Here is a 23436-nt window from a genome sequence, read left to right as displayed (position 1 = left end):
TCCGTAGATGTGTGGGTTTATTTCTGGGCTCTTGATTCTGTTCCATTGATCTGTGTGTCTGTGTTTGTGCCAGTACCATGCTGTTTTGGTTACTATGGCTTTGCAGTATATTTTGAAATCAGGGAGTGGGATACGTCCAGCTTTGTTCTTTTTCCTCAGGATTCCTTTGGCTATTCAGGTCTTTTGTTGTACTGTATAAATTTTAGGATTCTTTGTTCTATTTCTGTGCAAAATGTTGTTGGAACTTTGATAGGGATTGCATAGTGTATAGAAACTCAGGATTAGTCTTGATTTACTTTTTTTTTTTAAAGCAGTTTTGGGTTCACAGTAATAATGAGAGGAAGGTACAGAGATTTCCCATATATCCCTTGCTCCACACATTCACAGCTTCCCTCATTATCAACATCCCCTCCAGAGTGGTACATTTTGTGTTAGAATTGATGAGCCTCCATTAACACATCATTATCCAAAGTCCATAGTTCACATTAGGGTTCAGTCTTGGTGTTATATATTCTATGGATTTGAACAAACGAATAATAATGTGTATACACCATTATAGTATCTCATACAGAGTATCTTCACTTAGGTTTTATTTTCATTTACATTTTGAAAGGGGGGTTTTTAAAATCAAGATTACCTGTCTTTGGAGAAAAGAATTTATTAGAGACAGAGATTGGATTGGTGGTTAGCAGAGGGGAAGAGGGGCGGGGGGAGGTGAAAGGGATGATTAGGCACACGTGTGTGGTGATGGCTTGTAATTAGTCTTTGTGTGGTGAACATGATGTAATCTACACAGAATTCGAAACATATTGGATGGATCTCAAAGTTATATAATGCTATAATCCAATGTTACTGCAATAAAAAAATAACTAAAATTAAAAAAAATTTTTTTAAAGATTAATTCTATTCACTAATAATGAATTAGTAAAAATTACTAAAATCAACACTTGGTTATTTCTCTCAGACCTTCCTAAAAATCAACCTCTAATGAATGAATAGAAGTTTGGATTAGAGAGTGGACAGTGAGAGAGACACAGCTTAGGTGTTTGGTTCACAGAAAGAAAGTGAGAGGTAGTTTTGAATGGCCAACGGATATTCAGAAGGGAGAACGGAAAGAAACATTACATTTTGGCTAGGACTCAAAGGGCAACTGCTTGCTCCTCAACTTAAAATCTTTTGTTTTTAATATAGAAACAAAGCTTGTATTTCAAGTTTAGCCAGTTTGCCATGATTACCAAGCTTTCCATTTCACACTCTAAACACTCAGTTTAAAAAGTCTTTCCAGCATAGCTTTTGAATTATAATGATAATATTTACAGCCACCATTCAATGAGAATTTTGTACATGGCAGACACTGTGCTTGACTATACTCTCTCATTAATCCTTAAAAACTTTGTTAGATTCCTGAAAACATATGAAATAAGAAATGTTTACTATTTAAGCCACTAAAAATTTTTCTTGTTAGGTAGGTGGTATTATCACTTTACACACGAATACACTGAGGTTAGAGGATAAATCATTTAAGTGCTGAAAGTCACACAGGTAGTTAAGAGGAAAAGCTGGGATTTGAATCCAGATCTGTGTGATTCCCAATCCCAAATTCTTCACAACCACACCATAACGTCCCTCCTATTATTACAGCATCTATTTATTCCTATTGAAATCAATCACTGAGCACCTACTATGTAAGGCTGTCTGCAAGGCAGATCACATATTAAATCTAGTTAAATTTTTAATGTACAGACTAAACCTGTAAAAGCAAAGTCATCACTAATAAGTTTATCTGAAAAATACTTGGGAAAGAGTAAAAACCACCTGAAAATGTCAATATCAAAAAAGAACATGATTATGTAGTAAAGATGATTAACACCATTTCTAGTACTAAAAATAGATTTTATATCTCAATATTAAAAAATTTATTGAAAACCCCCATTTCTCAGATTATCCAAACACAATAAGGCAGTTGAGTAGAATATTACAGTTCTTCTGACTTTTTCAGCTGTTCTGACTACAGTTATATAACATGGACTAAAGGCAGATAGTCTGTAGTATAATAAAAAATATATATTTGGTCTTTGCCCCTGGGTTCCTGGGACAGAGCTCCTAAAACCCTAGCAAGCTCCTAAGAGATGGGGGTGAGAGAAGTGTTTTTTTTATTCACAAGCCCCTTCTTCCAAATCTAAGTTTATGCTAATGAGGTGACTCTTGTGGGCCCATAAATAGTTTCAGGGCTTCGGATAGGGGCCAGTCACCAGAGGAACCAATCATGGGATTAGACGGTTGGAAATTTCAGATTAGAGGGTTGAATCTTTCACTTATACCCCACCCTCAACTTCTGACTTCCAGGGTGAAAAAAGGGGATGAAGATTTTTGATCACTAGTGGCCAATGATTTAATCACTCGTCCCTATGAAATGAAACCTCCATTAAAAAACCTCTATAACGAGGTTCGGGGAGCTTCCACATTGGTGAACACATGGAGGCGCTGGGAGCACATGCCCAGAGAGAGCATGGAAGCTTGGCGCCCCCTCCCTACCCTGCCCTATGCTTCTCTTCCATTTGGCTATTCCTGAGTTGTGTCCTTTATAATACACATTGAGTGCAAATAAAGTGTTTTCCTGAGTTCTGTGAGTTGTTCCAACAAAATATCAAACCTGAGGAGAGGGTTGTGGGAACCCTCGATTTACAGCTGGTTGGTCAGAAGTACAAGTGCCCCCACTCCCAGAGATTGCAGCTGGCAAGTGAAGTGGGGAAAGTCTTGTGGGACTGAGCCCTTAACCTCTGGGGTCTGTGCTGACTCTAGGTAATTAGTGTCAGAATAAGACTGAATTGTTGGACACCCAGTTGGTGTCAGAGAATAAAAAACACCACATACTTGGTGTCAAGGAAAAGATTCTCATAGTCGTTATCAATGCAAGTCAGAAACTGATTGTGTTCCAAATACATTCTATTCGATACATTATAAAAGATGATTTTACCAGATAAACAAGTTTCAGAGTAAAGAAGAAGAGGCAACCAAGCAGAAATTGACTTAAGAAATGACTGTAAAAATAGGCACGATCATAAAATCAGTTCCAAATTCAACTTGGGGAATTATTACCCCAGTTTCATCTAAGTGCCACAGAGGCCCTATGATTAAAGTGGTAATTCACTAGTGAGCCTTCAAATGATGTAATTAATACTATGCTTCTACTCAGTTAACATCTGAAATTCTGAGGTCTTGGAATAGCACTGAATGCTGAAGGATTATAGTTTCATAATTTTTTTTTAAATCTTATTTTGAAATAACTTCAAACTTACAGAAAAGTTGCAAGACTGTTAACAAAGAATTCCTTTAACTCCTTTACCCAGGTTCACAAAATTTTAATATTTTGCTACATGTCTGTGTATATTAATTTTTGTAAATTTTTTCAGAGCAGATCATGCTCTTTACCCCTTAATACCAGTATTTCTCAATAACAAGGATATTCTTTTACATAACTACAGCATGTTATTGAAAAAAAGGGCCACAACTAGAAGGACCCACAACGAAGAATATACAACTATGTACTGGGGGGGCTTTGGGGAGAAAAAGGGGAAAAAAAAAGTCTTCTTTAAAAAAAAAAAGAAAAAAAGGGTGTTTTTTTTCTCACATAGGATCCAACTGAGGGTCACACATTCATTAGTGGTCATGTATACTCAGTCTCCTTTAATCTGGAAATGTTCCCCAGCCTTCCTTTGTTTTTCACTACACTGACAATTTCGAAGAATATAGGCCAGTTACTTTACTGAACACCCCTCAATTTGAGTTTCTCTGCTGTTTCCTCATGACTAGATTCAGGTTATAAATTTTCAGCTTAAATATTACATAATTCATATTGTGTTCTTCTCAAAGTATCATATCTGGAGACATATAATGTCTATTTCCCCCCCACCGTTATACAGTTACTATTTTCCTATTTGTAACTAATAAATAAGTTGTAGGAGTTAATTTGAGATCACGTTCACAACTTGTTACTCAGGAAACTCCCTCCCCATGCCCCAGATTTAGCATCCATTGATGAAATTTGCCTGCATTGGGTCCTGCCCGGTGGCGCAGCGGTTAAGTGCGCACGTTCCACTTTGGTGGCCTACCGGTTCGGATCCCGGGCGCGGATGTGGCACCGCTTGGCAAGCCATGCTGTGGTAGGCGTCCCACATATAAAATAGAGGAAGATGGGCATGGATGTTAGCTCAGGGCAGTCTTCCTCAGCCAAAAGAGGAGGACTGGCAGCAGATGTTAGCTCAAGGCTAATCTTCCTCAAAAAAAAAAAAGAAAGAAATGTGCCTGAATCAATTCTTACTATGATGATTGCAAAATGGTGATTTTTCTATCTCCATTGCTTTTCTATATTTGTCAACATTCTATAGTAAAGAAAAGCTTTCTCTTCTCCCTTTGTATCTCTTTTATTAGTTGGATGGACTAACGGATTAACATTTTTTCTACTTTTTTTTTTTTGAGGAAGATTAGCCCTGAGCTAACTGCTGCCAATCCTTCCTCGTTTTGCTGAGGAAGACTAGCCCTGAGCTAACATCGTGCCCATCTTCCTCTACTTTACATGTGGTATGCCTACCTCAGCATGGCCTGCTAAGTCTGCACCCGGGATCCGAAGGTGTGAACCCTGGGCCGCGGAAGCGGAATGTGCACACTTAACCATTGCGCCACCGGGCCGGCCCCTGGACTATTATTTTATTCAATCAGTTATACCCCATTTATTGTCCTTATTTATTTTGATACTCAAATTTGGCCAGTGGGAACCCATTCAAGCTGGCTTCTGGGTCTTCCACATGTCCCCAAATCTTGGGGGGGGAGCCTTCTTTCCCTGCTCCAATCCCGGAATCAGTCATTTCTCCAAGGAATCCTAGTTTACTTTAGTGAAGAATAGTTATTTAAAATCTGAATGGGAAGATTGGTATTTTAATTCTAGATATATATACACACACACACACACATTCCGCCTGGGAGCATTGCTTTTAGATTAATTTCCAAAAGATGTACACAAGATTCTACTCGGGGTGACAACGATTATTTGAACTCTAAAAGAAAGGGGCATTTTTGAATGTATGAGCAAGCGTATCAACTTGGCCGATCCACTACGATTTACTATTTAAGCTATGGCTCACTCAACCTTACTTTGGAGATTAAAAAACTGTAAGTAAACTCTCTGAGTTTTTACAGTCAAGCTATTCCATTTACCTTCTCTGAAGGGGCATCTAACTCTTGTTAAAATATTCTTCAAATCCCTTAGAAGATTATTTGTGTCCTGTTTACTACCAAGCTGCCCTAGCTTAAGGTCTTTCTTTTGTGCTACCAACAGAAGCAAGTAAAATATCAAGAGCAAGGGGATCATGTATTAATTAAGTAAAATAAAGAATACAGAACACAAAAGGTCTGTTTTAGTAGAGACCCAATAAATTAAATCTGCATTTAGTATAGGCTAACTTTATCCACACACAAAGGCCAAACAAACAAATCAGTTTGAAATGCAACATTCATCTGGCAAAGTTGTATAAGCAATCTATGAAAGAAAGATCCAATAGCATCCTCTTTTCCAATACACACTCATCAATTTTTTTCAGTACTTTGAGGTCTTTATCCCCGTATGCTTTCCATAGACCAAAAAAACAACTAAAGATCAAAAATCTAAAGTAAAAATCTATCATTCTAAAAGAAAAGGAAAAAAGGTAAGAACTATTCCATATAAAAGTTTCTAAAATAAAAATTTCTTGGAATTGTTTCTTTTAAAGTACAAACTTTCTTTCTATAATACAATGCACGATGTCAGAAGCTCTTAGGACATGATTTTTCTAAAACTGCCAAGGACAGCCAGCAAATGTCCATGACTATTATGCACTTCAGTATTGGAAACCTCATCATATATCTATATAGATATAGACAACAAGGGATATAATAGCAAAAAACTGAACCAGGAATTAGGTGACCTGAGTTCTAATACATCAACGCATTATATGACCTTGGGTAAATTAGTTAACCTTTATGGACTTTCATACTGTCATTTGTAAAATGAGGCAGAGCTGATGGTTTTATAATTTCTTTACTAATTTATCTATTGCCATATACCATTTCACCACATGTCATAAATTCGTAAGGTTAATGAGACATCCCCAAAGCCAGAAACAGAAATTAGCTAAATAGTAATGAATGGCTTTGGTCAATACCCTTGAGTTCCTTACCAGCAGAGATTATTCTATCAAAAAAACAACATATTCTTAAATAATTAACACTTATTAAAGACATTATCAGGTACTATGCTAAACTCTTTACACACATCAACTCATTTAATCCTCAAAACATGCCTATGCTAAGTATTACTGTCCCTTGGAATAGACAAGGCTTAAAGAGATTAGCTTACTTACGGTCATGCAGATAGTAAACTGCAAAGCTGAGACTCAAACCAGGGTGACTCCAAAGCTTATGCTCTTAACCAGCCTACTACACTACCTCCTAATAAATAAATCATCAGCCAAACACATTCTTAATTTAATCTCTAGCAGATACTGATTATTCCCTTTCTTACTGCAGTAGAGAAAACTGCTATGAGTGACAGCCGACCAAGAAACAATTCCAAATTAATCACGTGAACAAAAATATTATTTAGAGGTTTGCATTTATTAAAGAGAAGTGAGTTTGGTTGTAAGCAATTTTTCCTTTTAATAAAAACAAAGCAACAAAAGTCACGAAATCCTAATGATCAGCAAAGATCTTCAGGTGCGATATTATTATTCATTCCCCTGCTTTTACGCAGACCAAAAACCTCATGACAATTATCCCAGGTTGTGGGGTGCAGGGGCAAGATGGGAGTTCAAAAGAACAGATCTTCTGATAGCATCAGCGGTGCTTCCCAGTCTCCCTACCATTTCAAATTTCCTGCATAACTCTGATTACCAACATGAAGGTTCAGAGACTGAGCCCTAAGAACAGACATTCTTTCTTGCTTCCTGCTAGGCCACTTCCACTAGCTTGTCTGCTCACTGGTAGAACAAGTGTGACTTCAGTGACAATCCTTTTGCTGATTATACAGCATTTTAAGAAGTAGGATGAATAAGGTCAAGTACATGCAAATCCATGCACTAGAAAATACCTACTATGGGTTACTTTCACTCCTCTAAAAGCCTAAAGTGAGCCTTTTCCTTTATGTTCTCTATTTCCTCAAGACACAAGCTGTCTCTCAAATAAGCTCTCAGAAAACCTCTTTTTTAGATGACTTCAGCCCACAAACAGCCATTTCTGATTAAGTTATGGAGAATGAGGATACTATACAAAGGAGAATAAACCAGAATCCAAAAATTAAAGGCAGAAAAAATAAAACATCCAAAAAGACAGCCATCTGGATGATAATGAGTTTTATAAAGAAAACTATATACTGTTTCAATTCTCTTTATTCCTCCTATAGAATAAAAGAGCTTTTCTACAACACAGTGTCTTCCAACCAAAGAGATTTCTGGTTTCATATATCATCTGACCCTCAAACCCAATTTCGGGTCTCAAATCTGGGGTGATATTTTCTGAAAGCTTACAGAAATTAAAAAAGTGAGCCCATATGCATTGTGGATCTACTCTGTATCTCATTTGGGCACAGAAAGAAAAAAATCAGAAAATTACCCTTCTTTGATCCAACCCTGGATGAAGCACTGAAGAATTTCTTCACTGTGGTAACCTTGCGGGTCTTCTCATTGGTTTTCTTTTCTTCAAACTTGGAAAATGTGAGGGACTGGGCCCCTTGGCTGCTCTGACTGCTGGCAAAGGCCTCTTCCTCCTCCCGTTGAAGTCTGTAACTCAAGAGAGGATTAAGAATGACCCAGATATTCCCCAAGTTTTCCTTGTATCGAAAGGTTATTACTCAACTAATTGAGGAGGATCTGAAATTTTTAGAACTAGAGGATAAATACACCCAATAGGTCTGAGGTCTCTGATATGAAACTATCCTACATGCCACTACCGACTTCAAAATGGACCTTCTCTATGGATCATGTTCATTCAAGTAACTGTATTAGGGTTACATAAAAGAAATAAAGTCTAGTTCTTTTCCCTAATAAGCTCAAGGTTGGAAGGGAGAAAGCAGTAAGTAAATAACTACCATATAACATGACAGTTCCTACGGCAGAGAGTGAAACCCAAGTGCTACGAGAACAGAGGAAAGAACAACTAAAACTAAATGTGCTGGAGGAGTCCAAGAAGGTCTTATAATGGTGAGTGACATTTAGGTTGGTCTTAAAGGATGAGTAGGATTTCGTCAAGTGAAAGGGCATTCCAGGAAGAAGGAACTACAAATGTGAAGGCATGTGGTTTTTGTTGTGGACCAAGCTGACCATAGTCAGAGTACTGATGGTATGATGAACTATGATGCTGGAGGTACAGGTACGCACCAAGTGGTAAGGAACTTTGACTGCCAACTTACTCTATAATCCTGGATTTCATGGCAGGGAACCAAAAAAGACTGGCAATCCAGTAAGTTACCATCATCAGATCTGTACTTTAGAAAAATAATGCAGGTAGCTGTGTGACAATTTGAGAGGTACAGAGACCAGAGATAGGAACAATAATTAAGAATACATTAATTCATGGGGCTGGCCTGGTGGTGCAGCAGTTAAGTGCACACGTCCCGCTTTGGTGGCGTGGAGTTCGCTGGTGTGGATCCCGGGTGCAGACATGGCACCGCTCGGCAAGCCATGCTGGGGTAGGCAACCCACATATAAAGTAGAGGAAAATGGGCATGGATGTTAGCTCAGGGCCAGTCTTCCCCAGCAAAAAGAGGAGGATTGGCAGCAGATGTTAGCTCAGGGCTAATCTTCCTCAAAAAAAAAAAAAGAGAACATATTAATTCTTAATTATTAAGAATAATTAAGAATATATTATAACTGCGGTGGTGCAGCAGTTAAGTTCACAAATTCTGCTTTGGCGGCCTGGGGTTCACTGGTTCAGATCCTGGGTGCAGACCTAGCACCACTTGTGAAGCCATACTATGGCAGGCGTCCCACATATAAAGTAGAGGATGATGGGCACGGATGTTAGCTCAGGGCCACTCTTCCTCAAACAAACAAACAAACAAACAAACAAAGAATATATTACAAAGACTTAAGTGAAAGAAAATAAGAACCTGGAAAACAGAAGAGGAGGAAATTCAAAAGACTTCTCTGAGCTGGAGTAAGTAGAACTTGTTCAATTAGTTGTAGATAGTGTGAGAGGTGAAGGAGAAATTAAGATGACTCCAATGTTTTTTAGCCAACTGAATAGTGATGTCATTAACTGATACAGGAGGAGAGTTAGAAGGAAATGTTGGAGGTGGGGATTAGAAAAAATAAAAGAAAGAAACTTGGCCTTGGACCAGTTGAATTTGAGGTACTTATACTAAATCTCAAAGGCTACCTATATAACAATTGTTCCCTAGACAGCAGCATCAGTATAACCTGGGAATCTGTTAGATATGTAAATTCGCAGGCCTCATTCCCAACTACTAAAATCAGAGACTCTGAGGGTGAGGTCCAGCGATCATTGTTTTTACAAGCTTTCCAGGTGATTTTCATACCTGTTCAAATTTGAGATAAAATGCTGTGGGAAATTTCAAGTGAAGTCACAACTGGAAGCAGTAACAAATAGCAAGAAAATCACAGGTAGAGATGTCAGTCTGAGAATGGAATAAGGACACATCTTTCTCTGAGACAAACTAAAAGTTAACATACATAAAGATATTAGTACTTTTTGATGAGGAAAGGGGAGAAAACTAAGGGAATTCATACCTAGTGACCTCTAGTTTCTTTGTGAAATAATATCAGCTACTGAGAATTACAGGAGTGCAGCAGGAAGCATGAGGAAGCAGTTAATATTCTACGTCTATATTTTCTCTCTTTGATTGACCATGGACTCACTGAAAGCAGTGAGTGTACTTTATAATTTTCTGAGTTCACCACAGATGCTAGCAAGGTAGTCACTCAACAAATATTGATGAAATTTAGACATAAAACTAGCAAAAGCTGTCACCATTCAGGCATACTTTCTTTTATTGAGAAGTTTTACAGTTTCTAGGATGCTCTGGCAAAGAATTAACATTATGCATGGCATTTTATTAGTGCCTATGCTCACTAGGTATTCTTTTAATTTTTCCCATAATCATATTTCTGCATAATACAAACTACTTTTGACTAACAAACTCCATTTTTAAGGAAAAGTTAAATTTCCATAATGCAAGGACTATGTATACAAATCAACAGGTTTCTACTATTATGTTTTTATCACTGTGCCAGATGCCATAATGGATATATTAAAAGAACGAGGAAAACAATGCTTGATGAGAGCCATGTGGTTGGTACATCACATATATTACTTCATTTAATCTTCACCTCATTCTATCTCCATTCTTCTCCTCCAAGGATCTTATTGCCTATATTAGAAAAGTAAGACTAACATACCCCAAACATAAATAATTAAAAGTTAAGACAAAGCCAAGTGAAGAAATCACTGAAAACTATTCAGTAAGTGTTGACTGAGAAGAAAAGGAAAAAAATTCATTCTGTTAATATTAAGCTGACTTGTTGATAGATCAAAACAGAAGAGAAACATGTATTCTGACAGTGACACAACCATGTATCCAGTTATATCTCTGTTAAACCACCCCTAGTTAAGTCCTTTTACCGCTCTGCCAGTTCCCAATCCTCCTGAATCTGCTTCTGCCTGGCTTTGTGGTACTCCTCCCTCCAGCACTTGGAGCAGAAACCCTGCCAAGCAGGGTTGCCATAGTAACCACATCCTTTCTTGCATAGGAGCTCCGATTGATCCACATGAATTCCTCGGCGTTCAGACTTAAGGCTCATCTTCTTCCTGCTAATGAAGTAACAAACAAGAAAGTATTGCTGAAAATGAATTTCTTGTCATTCTATCAGCACAGCAATTAAAAACAAAAAAATGAGTGAGTCCATAATCTTCAAGCTATAAGGGAGAGAAGGAAGTACGGAAGGAAGAAAAGGTGGGAAAGAGAAAGACTAAATATAGCAAATTTCTGACAGTCATGAGAAAAGACTTCTAATTCTCTGCACAATAATATAAAGAACACTTTAAAAAAAGGACTAATATTGGATTAAAGACCTAAATGTAAGACATGAAACTAGAAGATATAGGAGAAAAACTTAATGACCTTGCATTTGGTGATGATCTCCCGGATAGGACACCAAAAGCACAAGCAACAAAAGCAAAAGTTGACAGATGGGACTACATCAAACTTAAAAAGTTCTGCTCAGAAAAGGAAAGAGTGAGAAGGCAACCTACGGAATGAAAGAAAATATTTGTAAGCCATGTATCTAATAAGGGGTTAATATCCAGAATATATAAAGAATACATAAATAATTCCTACAACTCAACAACAAAAATAATCCAATTAAAAATTAGCAAAGGACTTGTATAGACAGTTCTCCAAAGAAGATATACAAATAGCCAACTAACATGAAAAAATGTTCAAGATCATTAATCACCAGGGAAATGCAAATCAAAGCCACAACAAGATAGCACCTCACATCCGTTAGGATGGCCACTATGAAAACAACAGAAAATAACAAGTGTCAGTGAGGATGTAGAGAAATTGGAACCCCTGTGTCCAGTTGGTGGGAATGTAAAACGGTACAATCACTGTGGAAATCAGTATGGCGGTTCCTCAAAAAATTAAAAACAGAAGTACCATTTGACCCAGCAATTCCACTGTTGGGTATGTATTCAAAAGAACTGAAAACAGGATCTTGAAGAGGTATTTGCACATCCATGTTCATTGCAGCATTATTCACAATAGCCAAGAGCTGGAGTAACCTAAATGTCCATCGAAGAATGAATGCATAAAAACAATGTGGTACATGCAATGGAATATTATTTGGCCTTAAAAAGGAAAGAAATCCTGTCATATGCTACCAACACGAATGAACCTTGAGAACACTGTGCCACGTAGAACAAGCCAGTCACAAAAAGATAAATATTGCATGATTCTACCTACATGAAGTATCTAAAGTAGTCAAACTTCTAGAATCAGAAAGTAGAATAATGGTTGCCAGGGGCTGGGGAGAGGGGACAAAGAGGAGTTGTTTAGTGGGTACCGACTTTCATTTCTGCCAGACAAAAAAGTTCTAGAGATCTGTTGCACAGCAAGGTGCATCTAGTTAACACTACTATACTGTTCACTTTAAAAATGGTTAAGATGGTAAATTTTATGTTTTTTACCACAATAAAAAATAGATTTTAACATTAACAAAAAAGAAAGGGCTAACAGATCCTTCTTAGTTGCTACCAAAAAAAGTTCTACATTTTTAACCTGAGCGATAAAGTAAAATACTCTGTGTTCTTATTACAGTATGTTACTTGGCTCAAAAAGACAACTTTATTTCAATGATATGAAAGTGAATACTTTGTCTCAAATGAAATTATTTAATATTTACCAAGAACGTGAGTATAATTAAAGCATCAGAAGAGAGTCCAAATTTGTTGAGATGGCATTCAAGGCCCTCAGTAATCTAGGACAAATTAATATGAGCCTACTATCTGCCAACACTCACTACATGCCCAATATTGTGACAGGTACTTACAATTATTTCTCACAAGAACCAAGGTAGATATTATCTCTACTTTATTATATGTGAAAACTGAGGTTCAGAGAAATTTTCAAAAGTATGTAAACTCTACTAAAAACAAGCAACAGAGAAGAGATTCAAAACAGGCAGGATTCCGAAATCCTTGCATCACATTATTCCCAGTCTACTTGTCTAGACTCACATCCCCGAACACTGTAAAGTTCAATCACATCACCATTTCCAAAAAAGATCATGTGTCTTCATGCCTCAGCCTGGAATTCTTTCCTGTACTTTTCTTCTGCTTTTTCAAAGGTGATTCTCTCTGAAGATGAAGCTCATTTTAAGAGTCATCTCAGTGAAGCTTCCCATGAGCTTCCTCCCAACCAGCACTAACTTGGAACCTGCATTCTCGTAACACTGCTTATTTAGGAACCAATTCTATCATCCTACTTTGTTATAAAGAATTGTCTTTATGTTTGTCTTCCTCCTGCCTAGACTAGAAGCATCTTGAGGAGCTGCTCTATATTCCCGACAGAACACAGTACGGCCCTAAGGTGCTCAAGATGTGTTTTCGATTGCACATGGAGACAGGGCGGTTTTGTACTCAGCCTTCATTTGGACAGTGAATAAGCTTCCCTGTAAGATTTGATACAAATCTGAGGACTTATGTAATGTTTAAAGTCAGAAAGATGTTTAAATAATAAGGAGAAACCAATAAAAAATGTGTATTGAGTTGATTATGAAACCAGGGAAACTTTTACCTATGACTTTTATTTTTAGACTATCAGCAAAATAATGTAGATTTTTCTGCAGCACTATTTCCTAACAAGATTCTTTACTTGGCAGGTAAAAAATATTATGGCAGACTTCATCTTTGGCAATCAACTGGATCTCACCAATCTTGTGAGGTTGACTCATCTTACCAACCCCTATTTTCTTCTTGCTACTATCATGTTATAGCTGTTAAGGGAGTGAAGAAGAACCACCTAAGAGCTCCTAAAAGGAAGGATTCTTTGCCCGTGGCAGTAAACAGAACGAGATAACGCTGGTTTAGACAGAGAGAGAGAAACAGTTGTAGAAAACCTACCTATGTCAAGTACTTACAAAATAGAGAATCATTTACTTACCAAAAGTTAAAGAATTGATATCCCCATTTCAAAGTTAAATAAATGAAGCTTGAAGAGGTCAGTACTTGGGTAAGGTCACACACGTTAGAGTTAAAATTTGAAATAATATCTTAAGTTTCAAAGTCTGTTTTCTTTTCTACTATATCATATCTTATTTGCTCATAGCATCAGGATTGTATTATAAATTGCTACCCAACAATTTCCCTTCAAATTCAAATCATATGGCCCTCATTCTTCTTTACATAAACAAATAAACTGCCAAACAAGCACAGAAAAAGTGGCACTTCACAGTGTGTATTCAAGAAATTCAAAAGTCCAGACAAAATTAAGTCCTAAATCTTGAGGAGCCTACCATTAATTTAATTCAAACATTTACTGAGTGTCAACTGTGTGCACAGAATTGAGCTAGATGCCATTGATAATACCATTCACAGAACACGTCCTTGCCCTCAAGAAGCTCATACCCAAAAACACAGGCAGACTATACAACGCGGAAAAAGAGAAAGTGAAATGAAACTGTGGGGGAGGAGAAGGCCAGGTAATTCTGACTTAGGGAGTATGGAGAGACAACTTGGGCCAGAGGTAGGGGTTTGGGGGTGTAGGCTTTCAAGAGCCTTGAGTTGAACCTTAGAGGATCTTGGAGACATGACACAAAAGAGGCCGGACATTACAGACAGGAAGAGTATCCTTCACAAAAAGTTCAGAGACAGGAAAGTAAATGTAGAACGTGAATGGCGTGGTATAAACAGGAGGTAAACTGAAGAAGTTAGGTGTGAAGTCAAATTATGATAGCTTTTTAAAACCCCAGGCTAGAGAGCATGGACTGAAGCATCACTGAAAGCTCCTGAAATGGGGAAATCATAAAGTCTCTATTTTAAGACATAAAGCTTGAGAGATGGAGTTCTATCTTCCATCATGATGAAGTGAGAAGGACAATAAAATCCTTGCCCTAAAATCAACCATAAAGATGGACAAAACTTACTCTCCGCTGACGGATCTAAGCGTGAGGCAAGGAATGCATTTAAACCTCAGGACCCCAGCTCTTTCTGCTGGGGTCTCTCGTGTCTCCGTGTATGCACAGGCTCTGTTGGCCTTACTAGCTAGACGTGATTGCACACAAACTTAATCTTTGTCTAAATAAACAACAATTTTTGGTTGAACATTAAGGTATGCAGGCACAGGGATGACCCCTAGAAGGAATAAAACTAAAAAAGTAAAAACAAGAAAAAAATTGAGCACAGATATCAGGGGCCACACCTTGTGGGAGAGAGAAACCTCACAGATTTAGTCCAGCTATAAAACCTGGATGGTTTGCATCAAGCACTACTTTTGAGGATTCTCAAAGGCAAAAGGGAGAAGGAGAATTGGAGAAGATGACCTCAAGTCAACAAATCACCGAACCCTAGTAAGTTTACCATTTTTCCCCTCCGCTCCTCTGGTTTTCGTTCAAGGAAAGAGAAAGGGAATTCCTAGCACTGAGAAAATATGGAAATCCCTCCATTTTACTGTCTTCCCCACCTTCTCTTGAGCCACAGCACCTAAGCAATCACGTGGTGTCTGCAGCAATGGTTGGAGTGAGAGTCTGCAGGAGCCAAACTCTGAGGAAGAGGAACTATCAGTTTTTTCTATGTTCTATCCTCCTATTTCTTGGCCCCAAATGTGCAGACTGTTGTGGAAATACATAACAGAGTAGGGTAAAGAACTCCACAGTTTTCTGGCCAGAGGAAAGATGAGTCCCTAAGGAACAAAAAAAGTACAGAAGAAATCATTGAGGAGTACTCAAGAAAGCAACCTGAAAATGTTGTTTGTGCACTCCTGGGCTCCCCCTAGGCTGTGCATGCATGGATCTGATGCTATGCAGGACCAAAGACTAAAATTCAAACTAATGGAGACCACCACACAGGTTTCAGACTGGCATGCATGAAACAGATCAAAACAGCACTGCAAAGGCTTTGATAAAGGAACTGACATTGGAACCATGGCCCACAGAAGGTGGGTTGGAACTTGCAGCCCAAACTTGGAAGCAAAACTAAAAACTTTTGCTTTGCAAATGACACTATTAAGAAAATGAAAAGACAAACTACAGACCAGGAGAAAATACTTGCAAATCATATTTCACAAAGGACTTGTATCCAGAATACATAAGGAATCCTCAAATCACAATAGTGAGAAAAACCACCCAATTAAAAAAATTGGCAAAAGACTTCAAAGAAACTTAACCAAAGAGGATATATACACTGGGAGACAATTCTCCACGGGGGACTCACATTTCGGTACAACAGGCCTTTGGAACAGACTATCTCTTTGCACATGTTTGCGTATCTAACATTCTTAGAAGACATAGATAATTATCTCCCTCTAGAGCAGAGAGCAAGTTTGCTTACTGTCCCAAACAACAGAAAGAATTGTTTCACTCCAGGTCAAAGGTCAGGCAGGTTTGTTTGCTGCCTTTACAAAAGATTTGGGTTCTCTAAACTTGGGTTCCTCAGCTGTGACATCAATCCCATGGGACTTGGGGGGCAAGGACAGCCCATGTGAAGAAAAAGCTTGTTTTGCTGATGTCCTGTGAATAATAAAGTCTTTTGTCTCCGACTCAGGAATCTCATGTCTTCTGCCAGGATCCATGAAACTGTGGCAGGCTGACTTGCTGCTTCTAAGTCGGGTAAAAAAAAAAAACTCAGGTCCTTCACAGTTCTTAACAACAGGGCAAATAAGCACATGAAAAGCTGTTTAACATCATCATTCATTAGAGAAATGGAAATTAAAACCACCATGAAATATCACTACATTCCTATTAGAATGGCAAAAATTTTAAATACCATTAATACCGTGGTAACAAGGATACAGAGCAACTAAACCTTCACATGTTCCTAGCGGAATGCAAATAGTACAGCTACCATTGAAAAATTTGATAGTTTCATAAAAAGTTAAATATACACTTATCACACAACCCAGCAATCCTCTAGAAAAATAAAACTGATGTTCACTCAAAAATCTACACACAAATGTTTCTAATAGCAATACTCATGATCATTAAACAACAGAAACAACCAAAATATCCTTCAATGGGTGAATGGATAAACAAACTGTGTGGTACATCTATGCAATGGAATGCTACTCAGAAAAAAAAAAAAAGGGATGGGGAGTACTGATATACCCAACAACTTGGATGAATTTCAAAGGCTTTATGCTGAGTGAACAAAGCCACATTTAAAAGTTTACATAGTGTATGATGACTGTTTGTTGGGAATTAGGGTTGGGGGAGGGTATCTATAAAAGCATAGCACAAGAGGTTTTTGGAGGTGATGTAACTGTTATTATGGAGGTGTTTACATAAATCCATACATGTTTTAAAATTCAAAGAACTGTACATTCCCTCCAAATTCAATTTTACTGTATGATTTTTAAAAAAATTTGAGAGGCAATTTCTAGGTTGGGTTGAGGAAAAATGTAGCAGACAGAGATAGTGATCAAGAGACAACTTCAATAAGAAGTTACATAATAGAGGTAATACAGAGGGGATGGAGAAGGGAGGGACGGTCAAACACTGTGAAGGTTGCATCTGAAACAGTTAACGAATGAGACATGGCAGGGAGACTTGCAAGTTTACAAACACTCTTTACTGCCTCTACAAGATTAAAACCCTCCAAGGACAGGATTTAGATTCAACACGCCCACCATTTAGTAAACGAGGTGGAGGTAGAAAGGACGAATAAGTAAATCTAGCCAGAGTCTAGAATGTTGAATTGAAAACACTTTAAAAATCATCTACTTTCTCTTATTATAATACAGATGATGACACTGAGATGAAGTTACGATTTGTTCAATCGAAAAGTAGAAAGGCAGGGACATCACTAGAGCCTACAATTATACTAAGTCCCCAACCCACAAAGGTAGACTGCTAACAGCCACGTGTGTATAAAGTGAGTGTCCCCCGTTCCCTGCCACTTCAGGGTCACAGCTGACTGAACCAGAGGTGGATACATAACCCAAACTGAAGTTTTGGAAATGGGACTAAGTCTAGGCTGTTCTCTTAAACGATGGAGGAGCTGTGGGATGACCATCTTCCTTCAAATGGTCTCAGTAATAGGATAACCAATCTGCAGAGTGAAATAGATAGATACACACCAAGAAGCAGAGAAAAGTGGCAGAAGAAAAACACTCTCTAGGTCCACTGAGCGTATTAGGTTAAGCAAAGGCAGACAGAGAAAGACGAATAGCATATGATTTCACTCATATGTGGAAGATAAACACACACACACATAGATACAGGGAAGAGATTGGGGGTTACCGGAGGGGAAGGGAATGGGAGGGGGGCAAAAGGGGTAAAGGGGCACATATGTGTATGATGGATTGAAACTAGACTTTTGGTGGAGAACACACACAGTCTATATAGAAGCCAAAATATAATGATGTACACTTGAAATTTACACAATGTTATAAACCACTGTGACCTCAATAAAATTTTTTAAAAGAAAAAGAAAAATACTCCCTAGGTATTCAGGGGTTTCCATTTCTCAGTTCCAATCCTCTGCTAAGATTTAGATGCCTGTCTACCCTCAGATTCTGAGACACACTGCTTGACTTCCCACTGTTTTTTTCTTTTTTTCTTATGCTAATTCCAGCAAAGCCTATTATCTGCACCCAGACTTGTCCAGGTACTATTCTAGAGCTAGAAAAACATAATAGGATTGCTGTGAAAACTACTTAGCACATACTAAGGGCTTAATAGGTATTGAGATGAAAACAATAATAATAGCTATGAGTCTATGAAGACTGATTTGGGGAGGACATGAGATCGTGGAGATCAGTCAAATCTACATTCAAATCCCAGCTCTGCTACTTATTAGAAATGTGACTTTGGACAAATTACTTCTGAAACTTCCATTCATATCTCTCTGTCCAATTTCTGCTCCTACCATTCTCCATCTTTTTACAAATCTAAGCCTCATAGGCCTTGTGCCCCCATGACATTTGCTCTCTGGTGTCACACCTATGATTATGCTACCTTACATGGCAAAAAAGACTTTGCAGGTAATTAATTAGCAATCAGTTGACCTTAAAATATGGAGATTATCCTAGATTATCCAAGTGGGCCCAAGTACACGAGCCCTAAATGCAGAAGAGGACAGGAAACCAGAATAGCCAAAACAATCTTGAAAAAGAATGTAGGAGGACTTATACTTCCCAATTTCAAAACTTACTACAAAGCCATGATAATCAAAGCAGTGTGGTACCGGCACAAGGACAGACATATAAATCAATAGAATAGAATTGTGTGTCCAGAAACAAACTCATACATCTATGGTCATAAGGATGCTGAGACTATCTAACAGAAAAAGAAGTCTTTTCAGCAAATGGCACCAGGACAATTAGATAGACACATGCAAAAGAATAAAGTCAGACTCTTACCTAATACCATATACAAAATTTAACTCAAAATAGATCAAAGATCTAAATGTAAAAGCTAAAACTATAGGGGCCAGCTCGGTGGCCAAACGTTAAGTTCACACATTCTGCTTTGGCAGCCCAGGGTTCACCAGTTCAGATCCTGGGTGTGGACCTACGCACTGCTTGTCAAGCCATGCTGTGGCAAGGCATCCCACATATAAAGTAGAGGAAGATGGGCACAGATGTTAACTCAGGGCCAGTCTTCCTCAGCAAAAAACAAAGACAAGGAGTGGTGGCAGATGTTAGCTCAGGGCTAATCTTCCTCAAAAAAAAAAAGCTAAAACTACAAAAACTCTTGGATAAAAACATAGAGGTAAAATTACATAATCTTGGATTTGGCAAAAGATTCTTTTTTTTTTTTTTTTTTATTTATTCCTTTTTTTTTTTTTTTTAAACTAAATTTCTCTCCTACACTTTTTTTTTTTTTTAAAGATTTTTTTTTTTTATTTATTCCTTTTTCTCCCCAAAGCCCCCCGGTACATAGTTGTGTATTCTTCGTTGTGGGTTCCTCTAGTTGTGGCATGTGGGACGCTGCCTCAGCGTGGTCTGACGAGCAGTGCTATGTCCGCGCCCAGGATTCGAACCAAGGAAACACTGGGCCGCCTGCAGCGGAGCGCGAGAACTTAACCACTCGGCCACGGGGCCAGCCCCGGCAAAAGATTCTTAAGTAGGACACCAAAAGCATAAGAAACAACAGAAAAGATACAGAAATCATGCTTCATCAGAATTAAAGACTTTTGTGCTTCCAAAGACCTCATCAATCAAGTGAAAAGACAATCCACAGAATGGGAGAAAATATTTCCAAATCATGTATCTGATAAAGAACTTGTATCTGGAATATATAAAGAACTGTTACAAGGCAATATTTAAAAAGATGACTCAATTTTTAACAGGTAAAAAATGCAAATAGATACTTCTCCAAGGAAGATATACAAATTGTCAATAAGCATATGAAAAATTGTCCGAGATCATCATTCATCAGGGAAATGCAAATCAAAACCACAAGATACCACTTCACATCCAGCAGGATGGCTAGAATAAAAAAGTCAGATAATAACAAGTGTTGACAAGGATGCGGAAAAATTGGAACTCACAGACACTGCTGGTGGGAATGTAAAATGGTGCAGCCGTGGACACCATAACTCCTCAGACGAGGGAAACAATAGAAAGAATAAACAAATGGGACTTCATCAGACTAAAGAGCTTCTTCAAGGCAAGGGAAAACAGGATTGAAACAAAAAAACAGCCCACTAATTGGGAAAAAATATTTACAAGTTACTTACCTGACAAATCTCCATAATATATAAAGAGCTCACACAGCTCAACAACAAAAAATTAAACAACCTGATCAAAAAATGGGCAGGGGACATGAACAGACATTTCTCCAAAGAAGATATAAGGATGGCCAATAGAGACATGAAAAGATGCTCATCATCACTAATCATCGGGGAAATGCAAATCAAAACTACACTAAGATATCACCTTACACCTGTTAGAATGGCAAAAATATCCAAAACTAAGAGTGACAAACGTTGGAGAGGTTGTGGAGAAAAAGGAACCCTCATACACTGTTGGTGGGAATGCAAACTGGTGCAGCCACTACGGAAAACAGTATGGAGATTTCTCAAAAAGTTAAAAATAGAAATACCTTATGACCCAGCCATCCCACTACTGGGTATCTATCCTAAGAACCTGAAATCAGCAATCCCAAGAGTCCCATGCACCCCTCTGTTCATTGCAGCATTATTTACAATAGTCAAGACGTGGAACCAACCTAAGTGCCCAGCAACTGATGACTGGATAAAGAAGATGTGGTATATATACACAATGGAATACTACTCAGCCATAAAAAAAGACGAAATTGGCCCATTCACAACAACGTGGATGGACCTCGAGGGCATTATGTTAAGCGAAATAACACTGACAAAGAAAGACGAACTCTGTATGACTCCACTCATAGGTGGAAGTTAACATATAGACAAGGAGAACTGATTGGTGGTTACCAGGGAAAAGGGGGAGGTGGGGGGAAGGCACAAAGGGTGAAGTGGTGTACCCACAACATGGCTAACAATAACGTACAACTGAAATTTCACAAGGTTGTAAACTATCATAATCTTTTTTTTTTTTTGGAGGAAGATTAGCCCTCAGCTAACTACTACTGCCAGTCCTCCTCTTTTTGCTGAGGAAGTCTGGCTCTGAGCTAACATCCGTGCCCATCTTCCTCTAGTTTATACGTGGGACGCCTACCACAGCATGGCTGCCAAGCAGGGCCATGTCCGCACCCGGGATCCGAACCAGCGAACCCCAGGCCACCGAGAAGCGGAACGTGCGAACTTAACCGCTGCGCCACCGGGCCGGCCCCAAAACTATCATAATCTTAATAAAAAAAAAAATGGTGCAGCCGCAAACCATCTCACAGTTCTTCAAACGATTAAATATAGTTATCACATGACCCAGCAACTCCACTCCAAGGTATAAACTCAAAAGAAATGAAAACATATGTCCACACAGAAACTTGTACATAAATGTTTATAGCAGCATTATCCATAATAGCCAAAAGGTGGAAATAACCCAAATGTCTATCAACTGATGAATAAACAAAATGTAGTATATCCACACAATGAAGTATTATATAGTCATAAAGAGGAATTAAGTACTGATACATGCTACAACAAAATCAACCGGGAAAACATTATGCTAAGTGAAAGAAGCCAGTCATAAAAGACCGTGTACTATATGATCTCATTCCTAGGAATGTCCAGAACAAGGAAATCTATAGAGACAGAAAGTAGATTAGTGGTTGCTTAGGACTGAGAGGGAGAGGACGGGAATAAAGGAATTAGCCAAAGGGTATGGGGTTTCTTTTTGAGGTGATGAAAATGTTCTGAAGTTGGCCATGTTGACGGTTGCCACTGAATTGTGCCCTTTAAATGGGTAATTTAATGGAATGTAAATTATACCTCAATAAAGTTGTGTTTAAAATAAAAAGCAGCAGAAGAGGGCAGAATGCAAAGACAGAGAGATTCAAAGCACTTTTGTTGGCTTTGAATGTGGCGAGACTATAAACCAAGGAATGTGGGTGGCTTCCAGAAGCTGAGAAAAAGCCCTCGCTGACAGCTGCAAATAAATGAAGACCTCAGTCCTATGACCACATGGAACTCAATCCTGCCAACATGAGTATGTCTGGAAGCAGATTCTCCCCACAGCCTCCAGAGAAGAAAAGCCCTGGCTGGCTGACACCTTAATTTTGACCTCTCAAGATCCTTAACAGAGCCCCAGCTGAGCCGGCCAGGAGTTCTAACCTACAGAACTTTGACATAACGATGGGTGTTGTTTTAAGCTGCTAGTAAGTTTGTGGTAACTTGTCATGGCAACAACAGAAAACTGAATAGGCCTCCTTTCTACTTCTCTCTTTCTGAGGGCCTTTGCATATGTGTGCTAACGCCTAGAATGCTGTGCTCCTTGCTGTTCATATGTTGCTTTCTCTCTCATCATTTAGGTCTCAGTTTTCACGTCACACTTTCAGAAAGGTCTTTCCTGGCCACTCTGTCTAAAGTAGTACCTATCCCAACCTACCCAACCTTCACCTCCACCCTGGGTCCAGCATTGTTTCCCCAAATCCTACCTATTTCTAACAAGGGAGAGTAAGGAAAGGTGTGCAGGAAACAGTTAACCAAGCAAGCTGGAGTGGCTCAAATCATGCAGATTCTAAGAAGGACCTGCTTGTAAGACTGGCTCTTGGCCAGCTCCTGGGAACAGAGGTCTTGGAGTGTCCTTATGTACTAACTGATAAGGGTGTTTTGTATGCTTGGAGCCTTGAACCACACAGTATCAGCTTGTCTAGACAGTTTGTGCAAACACTGTGATGTATGGTGAACACCTGCTCTCCTTCTGGGTAGTTGCTGGAGTTACAGTAATCGTCAATCATGAAGAGGCTTGTGTCTATGTTAACCAGCCTTCCATAAAAACCTTGGAATCTTTGGCTTAAGCGAGCTTCCCTAACAGAAAACACTTCACATGTGTTGCTACAGTTTGTTGCTGGGGGAGTAAATGCATCCACTGGAAGAAGACTCTCAGAAGCTCATGTCTAGTATCCTCCAAACTCTGCTCAATGCACCATCTTCCTCTACTGATCCCGCTTTGTATCCTTTCACTGTAATAAAACATAACCAGGAATACATGAGTCCTGTGAGTCCTTCCAGTGAATTACCAAACCTGGGGGCAGTCTTGGGGACTTGTGATTATAAAGGGGTGGCATGTGGGAGATCTTAGTGGTA

General features: G+C 38.6%; 1 protein-coding gene across 5 annotated transcripts in view; it reads right to left on the bottom strand.

Annotated features, from left to right (window-relative positions):
- Positions 1 to 23436, bottom strand: part of RABGEF1 (RAB guanine nucleotide exchange factor 1) — a 72884-nt gene that overhangs the window by 32200 nt on the left and 17248 nt on the right. For 3 of the 5 annotated variants that reach the window (XM_046666340.1, XM_046666344.1, XM_046666341.1), the window contains 2 exons: positions 10669 to 10857; positions 7642 to 7808 (listed from right to left, as the gene is read on the bottom strand). In XM_046666340.1, coding sequence (XP_046522296.1) covers positions 7642 to 7808; positions 10669 to 10847 — 346 coding nt within the window. In that variant the 5' untranslated portion in view covers positions 10848 to 10857. The remainder of the gene's footprint in view (positions 1 to 7641; positions 7809 to 10668; positions 10858 to 23436) is intronic. The other 2 variants (XM_046666342.1, XM_046666343.1) reach the window with 1 other exon arrangement.

Source organism: Equus quagga, chromosome 7 (assembly GCF_021613505.1).
Source record: "Equus quagga isolate Etosha38 chromosome 7, UCLA_HA_Equagga_1.0, whole genome shotgun sequence".
NCBI classification, from domain to species: domain Eukaryota; kingdom Metazoa; phylum Chordata; class Mammalia; order Perissodactyla; family Equidae; genus Equus; species Equus quagga.
The sequence above is the reverse complement of the archived record's forward strand: the minus strand, read 5'-3'. Positions and strand labels throughout refer to the sequence as shown.